This window comes from Esox lucius, chromosome 25, assembly GCF_011004845.1.
Source record: "Esox lucius isolate fEsoLuc1 chromosome 25, fEsoLuc1.pri, whole genome shotgun sequence".
NCBI lineage: Eukaryota > Metazoa > Chordata > Actinopteri > Esociformes > Esocidae > Esox > Esox lucius.
In genome coordinates, this window is record NC_047593.1 from 17,222,432 (window position 1) to 17,233,526 (window position 11,095).

General features: G+C 40.5%; 1 protein-coding gene across 1 annotated transcript in view; it reads left to right on the top strand.

The window, feature by feature from the left end:
* Positions 1-8,400, top strand: part of LOC105007519 (interferon-induced very large GTPase 1-like) — a 47,530-nt gene extending 39,130 nt beyond the window's left edge. The window contains exons 10-11 of the mRNA XM_034291212.1: positions 2,706-2,975; positions 3,383-8,400. Of these exons, the coding sequence (XP_034147103.1) occupies positions 2,706-2,975; positions 3,383-6,726 (3,614 nt within the window). The 3' untranslated portion in view covers positions 6,727-8,400. The remainder of the gene's footprint in view (positions 1-2,705; positions 2,976-3,382) is intronic.
* The last annotated feature ends 2,695 nt before the right edge of the window (positions 8,401-11,095 follow it).

An 11,095-nucleotide genomic window follows, 5' to 3' on the forward strand; every position in this document is an offset into this window, starting at 1 on the left:
GACTAGCTATCAAAGAAGTCTCTTGACAAAACCAAAAACACATTACAAACCCAGCTCAGACTAGCCAAACAATCAAAAAGACCAGACAAATCTGTTTTATGAAGAGGGGTGCAAGATCCTATTTTTTGGCCTTATTAGTAATGTTTATTTACTCTAAATCTTTATAGTCATACCAATAAATGGTGAATTGATCAAAAACAGGTTCTTAATTGTCTATAGCAAAAGTGGAAAAATAGCCTATAGAACACAGAAGAAAATGGCCTAACAAAACTATCCCTTTACACTTTCAAAAAAACTTTGCCTGCAGGCTATAAACATTCACAAAATCTAATTAAAATGCAAGTCAGGAACAATTGCATTAATTAAAAAATCACTGACATATTTAACAGTAAAAAGCAAAGGCTGCAAAACAATAATTAGAATACCCTATAGGCTATTTTATAAAATATATAGACCTAAGGCATTGGCTATACAAAGTGGAAAAAATTGCTGATAGAACACTAAAGAGAATGTCCTGACAAAATTATCCTGAGTTGCTTTTTATGCTGTAGCCTACTCATTTTTAACTGAATTGAATTGGTAAACATCCCCAGATCCAGTGGATCGTCTGTATTTATTTGGTTCAGAAAAATACTTTGATCAATACATTACTTAGAACATTTTCCTCAATATTGTTATTTTGAATGAGCAGAGTCAGGGGTCCTGTTGCACCATACACACCCCTTCCCTTCTGCCGTCCTTGTCAACAATCCCTTCTTTTGCAAGTGTAGCTCCACATGGGAAGAGCTCACCGAGACAAAGAAATAACAGAGCCAATCACATATTATTTAGGAGTGCCAACCACACAAAGAAGTGCTCTATTCTATCCTCCCTACACTATTCTATTCTCCCTACACTATTCTATTCTCCCTACACTATTCTATTCTCCCTACACTATTCTATTCTCCCAACACTATTCTATTCTCCCTACACTATTCTATTCTCCCTACACTTTTCTATCCTCCCTACACTTTTTTTGTTTTCACACTTGAACAGAAATGTAGTAAATGGTGTAGAACTCTATCAACCAGGATATGACTTATCACTTCTCTTTGTTACACTAATGGAGGAGACAGAGGGTGCAGCTTTTTTATTACTACAGACATACTGTATAATGAACATTTTCTGACATTAAAATGCTGAAACTGTACATACAGGATACATCTCCTTTGTACCATCTTGTGTATCATTGTTAAACAATTCAGCTTGTAGTGCAAAAAGAATCCCACCCTTTCTTTTTCTGTTATCTTCTTGCACTAAAACCTGAACTATTAAAAGATATTAAGGTTATCACTGCAACTAAATTACCAAAACATTTTCCTCCTTCTTTTTCAGACTTTTCTGCTGCCACATTTCCGTTACCAGACTTCAGAAAAGCCTGTCCATCTTTTGGTGGTGAATCAGGACTATAGGGATGGACATGACTATGGATCAGTGCCCGGATGGGGCACCACTAATAATACTAATATTAATTATAATACTCATCTGTTCTGTTTATATACTAATGAAGAGACCTGATGAGGACTGGTGGCTAGGTAGGATTAAAGTGAAGGAGAGGCCCAATGAGGAGGTGTCCTCGGATGGTAAAGGAAATCCATCTGTGCACAGCACTTTATCTCCTGAGATTATAACAGAGATGCAGCCTAAAATGAAGCAGTACATACCTGGTGAATGTGGGGGAAAAAACACACCAGCTGAAGATTTGGAGCGTGTGGCTGTCATGGTAAGACACTGTATTATGCTCAACTTGTAGGCAAAGGTTCCCGTTCAGTTGGTAACCCATTATGAGACCTTACTATGGGTATGTGTTTTCATGCACACACTGAACCAGAATTCAAACCTCACACCTTTCTCTGCTTGGGTCATCTCTCAGATTTCCATGGTCAGGATAGGGATAGCGCTCTATACTCAGAGAAAAATGTGTCTTTCTACAGGGTTGAAAGCTGACGTTAATGTCTCTGTCTAAACGTACCTCCAGCTTTGTCCCAGTCAGGTGGTACAGGTGAGAAGGGAAGTTCTGGGGGACACCCAGGTTACCTGTGACATAGTCAGGGATTCCCTACTGATATGTCATGGATATTTGGCCTATGCAACAGCAGCATAATAAAAAAAGCACTCAATGTCTACCAGACTCTTTTCAAGGCTATAGCTTCCTGGTCATTCCATTCAGGGTTCAGAATTTAATTTCAAGGCAGCAAAATGTGACGACTAGCGAATGTGTTGACTTTCCTTTGGCTCTGTAGAACTACTGTATATTATGTCTTAAACCAAGGTCGTGCACAGACATTTCAGTAGGCAAGGCCCAAAACTGAAATGAAACACCCTCACAAGACATGTCCTTCCCAGACTTGTCCTGGCTTAAGCAATAATAAACGTTTTGTTATATTTCATCATCAATCCTCACTATAATATGCTTCACCTAATAAATTACGTATTTAACAATAAAGATAAATGCTACTTTTCGTAAATGGATGCAACATTTTATTTGTATTTTATTTTATTAGGAGGAAATTAAAGACATTCATCAAAGTGCCAGAGATGAGTTGAAACCTTACGGAGAGGCTATAAACCAAGGTACAATTACACATTTCACTAATTGATTTTACAATAATATATACAGAGTGTGTGTATGTGCTATTATATATGTATCATGCATTTTCTCTTAGCTGTTCCTCCTCCAGACCATCTGACTGTTGACTCAGTGGGCACCACATCAGCTACTGTCAACTGGAAACATCCACCAGGATTGGACCAAACCCATCATCATTACCAGATCTCCTACCACTGTCCAGGGACAGAACCTCACACCACTACCACATCTACAACCTTCATCTCTCTCTCTGATCTGAGACCTGCTACTGAGTACTCTGTCACTGTCTGCACTGTGATGGACAATGGAAAGAAAAGTCAACTTGGGTCAACAACCCTCAATACAAGTATGGACTTCCAAGCATGTTACTATTTTATTAATATAATTTCTTAGATGGAAATATGTTGTATATTATTTATTTTAAAGGGTTTTAGAACGAGGTGACTTGACTGATTCAAACCAAAACTATTCAAACCAAGTACACACAATGTTTTATAATGGTTTAGAGAGTCCAGGATATCTTGATATTTCATGTTTCATGTTGTGTTAACAAAATGTATTCAAGCTTTTTTTTTCATTCAGGAAAGGTTTTTCCTCTTAGATTGTGTCCACAGTCATTTACACATGTCAAAAATGACTCTGACAAAATAAATGTTAAACCAGACATTTTAGCAAAATTATATTTAATTTTGGTTTGCTAAAGTGAAGAAAAGTGTTTCTAATCATAGCATTATTTTTTATTTATATTAACAGAATATCGTCTCAAGGAGCTGTTGTCAAAGGCTGGACTACAAGGTCATTATGAAGAAAACAAACTGACTTTAAGTTCTGTCCTGGAGATCAAGGCAGATACTACATCAGATGAGACACCAAACACTCTGCAGTCACTTCCAGGGGCTTTCCTGAAGAAGTTAATGATGGCAAATGTAAATGCCAGGAGTGTCAAATGTATGAGCACTGATCAGGAGGTTCCTTATTATGGAATAGACAACTTAGACACCGACCCTGATATCAGCAATGTAATGAATCCACTAGATCTCATTACTGCTGTCTTTCTGTGTTCAGATGGTTTCCTGCAGCAGGAGATTGTCCAGAAAATGTCCATGTGTCAGTTTGCTGTTCCTCTCTTGCTGCCAAACTGTGATACAGAACAAAGCACCTTGATGCTCTGGGCCTTGAGGGACATAGTGAAGAAGTATAGACCCTCTTCACAAACCGACTCAAAGGCTTTTGTGGAGAAGAGAATTGTAGTCTCTGATATTCCTATGGTGTCCTTTGTGAGGCTAGGAGAGAGTAGCTTTTCTAAGTCTCAGATCTTAAACAAGTTGCTTAGTAACCCTCAACAGTACCATGACACCTTTGTTCATCGTGATATGGAATGTGGTGATGTTCCTCGTAGAATCTCAGATGGCCTAGCAGAAATCAGCTGGTACTTTCCATGTGGGAACAGAAACATAGACACATTCACAGAGCCTGTGGCTGTGGCCAATCTCAGAGGAGACATCAGGTCCTTTGAAAAGCAGTTCTCTTTTCTGTGTCAAACATCAGCTGCAGTTTACATTTTCAGTGATCATTTAGAGGATGATTTCTTCACAGTCTTGAAAAGAAGCAAAACGCATGCAGAGATATTCCTTGTAGTCAACTCTCAAGAAAGAACATTCAAAGTGGAAACTTTGAAAAACATTCTCACAAAATCTGGTATCCATGAAAGAAATGTGATTGTTAAGAAGAAGCAGAATGATGCAGAATTTGTCAAAGCCCTGCAGTCATCTGTTGGTGACATCTTAAGGAAACATCCAAACATATTGAACATTGAAAACATGTCTAAAGAAGCACATCAGATAGGAATTCTGATTGATGAAGACTGTGAAGAGTGTCAGAGAGCCAGCAAGATGGCAGAAGCAATCACTAGCAAAATCACAGACACCATGGAATTCAAAGACAAACAGCTACCATTTCAAGGTTCAATCTGGAATAAACTTTCCCAGTTGGAGAAAGAAAGATGTAGGCTAAGAAAAATAGGTGATCAAAAATCTGGAGACTATATATCCTCTCTAAAGGAACAGGAAAAAAAGCTGAGAGAGAAGCAAAATAGATTGGACATGTCAGATGCAATGGCACAATTCATTTCAGGAATGTCAATTTCAGGAGCTCAGAGATCCTATTTCCTCAAATGGATGAGGATCAATTTGGATGATCAGTCTAGACAGAACCTCTCTGATTTGCGGGAACGATATAAAGATCTTTGTCAAAATTCTCCTGAAAAAACTGACAAAATTAAACTTTTGGATAAGCAAATATCTGATAGTTCCTTGGGACTAGAACACTTCCTTCGTGAGTTGGGCCAGTTATATGAATCTGCCCGCTCCCTCCCTGAAGACAGACCAGAACGACAACAGATGGAGCAACTGCCTGGATTGTGTGCTCAGATGCTGTTGGATGGTTTCCCTGTTGAGCTTGTGGATGGAGATGCATCCAATATACCTCTGAAATGGATCTCAGCTGTACTAACTCAGCTTCATAGTCTTGTTGACTCCAAAAGCAAGATCCGTGTTGTCACAGTTTTAGGGGTCCAAAGCACTGGGAAGTCCACTCTCCTCAACACCATGTTTGGGGTCCAGTTTGCAGTCAGCAGTGGAAGATGTACCAGAGGGGCCTTCATGCTATTACTAAAAGTCAATAAAGATCTGAAGGAGGAGTTAAAATGTGACTTCATCATGGTCATTGACACAGAGGGCTTGAAATCACCAGAGTTAGCTCAACTAGATGACAGCTATGAACATGACAATGAATTGGCCACTCTAGTTATAGGACTCAGTGATGTCACGATTATTAATATCGCCATGGAGAACTCAACAGAGATGAAAGACATTCTACAGATTGTGGTTCATGCCTTCATCAGAATGAAGGAAGTCGGGAAGAAGCCAATTTGTCATTTTGTTCACCAGAATGTGTCAGACATGTCTGCCCATGACAACAACATGAGAGACAGGAAGAAACTGTTGGAACAGTTGGATGAAATGACCAAGGCAGCAGCCAGAATGGAGAAGAATGAAAGTTACACCAGGTTCACTGATGTGATGGATTATGATCCAGACACCAGCAGCAGCTACATCCCAGGACTCTGGCATGGAACTCCTCCTATGGCTCCAGTCAACGCTGGATACAGTGAGGCTGTGTATGACTTCAAAAAGAGCGTCATGCAAGATTTTATAAAATGCCGGAGTAATGACGACTTAACACATTTCCTGAAGTGGACAGAAAGCTTGTGGGAGTCTGTGAAATTTGAGAAATTCATATTTAGTTTCAGAAACAGCTTGGTGGCAGATGCATACTCCAAGTTATGTACTGAATACAATAGTTGGGAATGGTCATTCCAGAAGAAGATGTACGAATGGATGGTAAATGCTGAAACAATCATTTCCAATCATGGTATGCTAGATCAAAGTACCCAGAAGCCCATAAGAGAAGTACTTAATGAATTGATGACAGAAGTATCTGAAAAGATTGATTTACAAGAAAAGAGAATCCTAGAAAATCTAGCAAACTACTTTAATATGCAGGATGGCCATGTCAATCTTGTGGAAAAATACAGGGAAGGCTTTGTGTCAAGTGCTAAAACTCTAAAACGAGAGACTGACAACACAATTAGAAACTCTTTGAATGCAGCTGTTGAAATCAAAGAGGGAATGGCCAAACTGGTCAACATCAAGAGCGCACAAGCAAGTACAATGGAGAAGAAGGTGCTGGCTTTGCTGCAATCCTGTAGACAGAAAAAAACTGTTTTACACAATCAGGACCTCGAAAAGGTGTTTGAAAGCATGTGGATGAACACCATGTCTGAGATAAGTTTCAGAGGAATTGAAAAACAAGATGTGGCTCATGGTGCCTTCAGGATTTTATCCAGTAATTTATCTATGAGGGGAGGTGTTGGCAATAAAACATTGGTTGTAAACAATCTAAAAGATTGTGGGGAAACCTCCTTTATTGTGAAACCTGATGGTTTCTTAAAGAAGATTACTGGGGCTTGGAGTCACCGCGATATCAACTTTTACAGGAAACAACAGCAAGAGCTGTGCGACAACATCATAAAATAGTGTCAGGACTCCATAACCAAGAGGGTGGAAAGCAAAACAGATCACCATGACAATTATATCAAGGAACTGCTTGAAAGCATTGATGATACTTTGTTACAACACAATAAACGTAAAGTTAGTGAGGAATGTGAGGTTTCACTGAAGTTACACATCTGTGGCATTGCAGTCAGAGAGTTCCAGAAGATGCATGATGATTTCATTACAGTCAATGATCCAAGGAAGTGTCTGGAAAAGTCTAAGAGCAAGTACCTTAATAACTTCATAGACTTGTTTCATGAGCGAGATCAATGCCAAAAGAAAGCTGAGGATTTCACCAAGCTGTGTTTACAACCAGCTGTTCTGGACTATGTGACCAAAAGGATTGGTCCTGATGTGGTGGATAAAATGAAGACTGGTAAAGGGTCAGAGAATTACAGTACACGGACGTCTTTTCAATTCTACATTTTGAAACAGCTCCTTGAAAATGGAAAATATGACGAATACAAAATGTACATAAATCATTATGAAAGTTTTGTGAAGATCTGGCTGTTTAACCAAATTGTTGAAACACTCTCCATTGACAACAGTCTGGAGAAATTGGAGAAGAAACATCTTACATATATAGTTGAGGAAATTACTGTTTCAATCGATAATGTCACCAAAACTCCTGGCCTTGACAATGATGTCAAGAAGTTCATTCAAAACTTATGCGGTGTCCTTGGAAAGAAGCTGGTCCTCAAGGATGCTTTGGATTCTATCTTGTTTCTTGAAAATTATAAGAACACAAAAGAGTTTGCTGAATACCTCATATATTGTGTGAAAGAATTGGAGAAGTCCCTAGCACCAACATATGACCAAAGGACTGAAATAAAGGGAAACCAGATCAAAAAGAGACTCAGATCTCTGCCATTCAATCCACAGGACAATATGTTTACTAATCTCATTGGCTGTGGCGAGCAATGTCCTTTCTGTGGTGTTCCTTGTGAAGCAGGGGGGGTGGAGCATGACAAACACCATTCCAAAATTCATCGTCCAGAAGGCATCACTGGGTGTATGTTTGTGTCTTCAAATATTTTAACTACTGACATATGCTCCTCTTCTGTGATAAGCAATGCAGTGTTCATTCATGAGAAAACAGGACCTAATGGTCACCCTTACAAAGACTATCAGAAATATTACCCTGACTGGGTCATAGCTGGAGACTCCAGCATGGAAGCTTCAGATTACTGGAAGTACGTGATGAAAGAGTTTAATGACAGTATTGCTGAAGACGCAGGTGCAGTTCCTGCTGATATACCAAAGGATTGGAAAGAATTAAAAAATGAGGATGCAATGAAGAGCCTGAAAATGTCATTCAACTTTAGTGATTAGTGCACATTAAGGCTATAAAACTAGGGTCTAGTTAACAGCATGCATTATCATTGTCCATGGATGTATCACAGAATAAAAATCGTATGCACAAGTCAGTTCATTAAATATTTAATGCAATTAGGATAAATGCATCACCAAAATGTTATAACAAAAGAAAATGTGTTCATTATAGCACAGTGGGGCCAGGATGGACATTATGGGTCATTGCAATGTGAACAGTAGAGGTCATTAAAATAATTTAACCATGAAACATGTAATGCAGGGTAAAATGATCAATAAGCCAACATATTTATAATACAACCATACTATTGGTCTTTCAAATTAGTAAAAAATGTCGGTATAAAAACATATTTTCAGCTTTTTTGCTGCAATGTCCTTTCCGCAGTTCACCAGAAATATGACCCTGACTGGACCATGAATGGAGATTCAAGCATGAAAGTATAAAATTAAATTATCCAATGCAATAATGTATTTTTAATCCCACCCTACAGTTGGCCAAATATAACAAATACTGTATGCCTAGATAAGTTCAGTATTTAATACAATTGTAAGTAGAACAGTTACACAACATAAAACAAAATCAGATGCATTTATAAATTGTCATCTTAACCATTTAAAGATGTGTAATAAAATTGCTGCAGTGTTTGTGAAGGAATACTCAAATATTGTGAAGGAATATTCAAATCAAAAAGTACATTTAAAAAATCATACAAATGGTAAGAAAACACCACCACCACTCTCAGCAAGTCAAACTATCAACATGTTAAAGATGACAAAAGTAATTACTTGTCTTTTTATTGTATATATTGGCTTATTTTCATCTACAGCAAACACATACAGTAGTTTCCAAACATGTTGTGACATTGTGGGAGTTGCTCAAATTGAAAATGTATGAACAATAAAAGCTAATATTTAAAAAAACAAATTGTGTTTAAAAATATTTGGTGTTATTACAATGATTTGGCCACAAGTGGTTTGAAATGCCCGTAGTTAAAGTGCCAATGTGCAGATTGTAGGAGGGAAAGAGGCAGGAAATGGAGTCAGTGTCATGCAATCAAACTGAAGAGTTTGTCCTAAGAGGATTCTCTAAAGTACAAAAGAGCTGGGCGTTGGAAAATACACCGGACCAGAACTGGGCACAGGTACTGGACGTGGCGTTCCACATGGAACAGAAACGCAATGACAATGGCACTACTCTACAAAGAGATGGGGGAACAGAAGGCTACATATAGACATGGTAATCATCTCTCTGCCCTTCTTCTCCATACGGTCTTTCCCTTTCCCAGGCTCCTGAGTCGCTGGGGCCGAGCAGCAGTGAGGGCAGTATGGCCGGGGATCGCCCTCTCCCCCCTCCATTTCTACCACATTCAGCACCTTGCATTAGTCCCCTCTGTTTCTGCCACATTCAGCACCTTGCATTAGTCCCCTCTGTTTCTGCCACATTCAGCACCTTGCATTAGTCCCCTCTGTTTCTGCCACATTCAGCACCTTGTAATAGTCCCCTCCGTTTCTGCCACATTCAGCACCTTGCATTAGTCCCCTCTGTTTCTGCCACATTCAGCACCTTGTAATAGTCCCCTCCGTTTCTGCCACATTCAGCATCTTGTAATAGTCCCCTCCGTTTCTGCCACATTCAGCATCTTCTAATAGTCCCCTCCGTTTCTGCCACATTCAGCACCTTGGAATAGTCCCCTCCATATCTGCCACATTCAGCACCTTGGAATAGTCCCCTCCGTTTCTGCCACATTCAGCATCTTGGAATAGTCCCCTCCATATCTGCCACATTCAGCACCTTGGAATAGTCCCCTCCGTTTCTGCCACATTCAGCATCTTGGAATAGTCCCCTCCGTTTCTGCCACATTCAGCACCTTGTAATAGTCCCCTCCGTTTCTGCCACATTCAGCACCTTGTAATAGTCCCCTCCGTTTCTGCCACATTCAGCACCTTGTAATAGTCCCCTCCGTTTCTGCCACATTCAGCACCTTGTAATAGTCCCCTCCGTTTCTGCCACATTCAGCACCTTCTAATAGTCCTACTGTATAGCTTTCTGCCTTAACTCTTCCAACTCTTTCCCCTCCCTGTTCTCCAGAAACCTTTATATACCAGCGTCTTAGGGGAGGCGCATTGCTAAACCATCGCGTCCTGGTCGGGGGGGTATAAAGACACTCCCAGACAGCAGGGTGGGGAAGAGTTGGATGAGCTGGGCAGGGGTGGGGCCAGCCATTGACCACCCCTGGAAGGTTCTGGAACTGTCTGGAACTGTCTTGGTGTGACTGATGCAGTGGGCGGGGAACATTTGCATCACAAGGTGCATGTGTGGAAAGTCCGTATTGTCCATGCAAGATCTCACATCGTGGGGCATTAATGATCATGAGGTAGGTGAGGGATCGGCCCAGAACTGCACGGCAGGACCTGGTCAATGACCTGAAGAGAGCTGGGACCACAGCCTTAAAGAAAACCATTAGTAACACAATACGCTGTAATGGATTAAAATCCTGCAGCGCATGCAAGGTCCCCCTGCTCAAGCCAGAGCATGTCCATGCCCATCTGAAGTTTGCCAATGACCATCTGGATGATCCAGAGGAGGAATGGGAGATGGTCATGTGGTCTGATGAGACAAAAATAGAGCTTCTTGGTCTAAACACCACTAGCCGTATTTTGAGGAACAAGAAGGATGAGTACAACCCCAAGAACACCATCCCAACCGTGAAGCATGGAGGAAACATCATTCTTTGGGGATGCTTTCCTGCAAAGGGGACAGGACGACTGCACCGCATTGAGGGGAGGATGGATGGTTCCATGTATCGCGAGATCTTGGCCAACAACCTCCTTCCCTCAGTAAGAGCATTGAAGATGGGTCGTGGCTGGGTCTTCCAGTATGACAACAACCCGAACACAGAGCCAGGGCAACTAAGGAGTGGCTCCGCATCTCAAGGTCCTGGAGTGGCCTAGCCAGTCTCCAGACCTGAACCCAATAGAAAATCTTTGGAGGGAGCTGAAAGTCCATATTGCCCAGCGA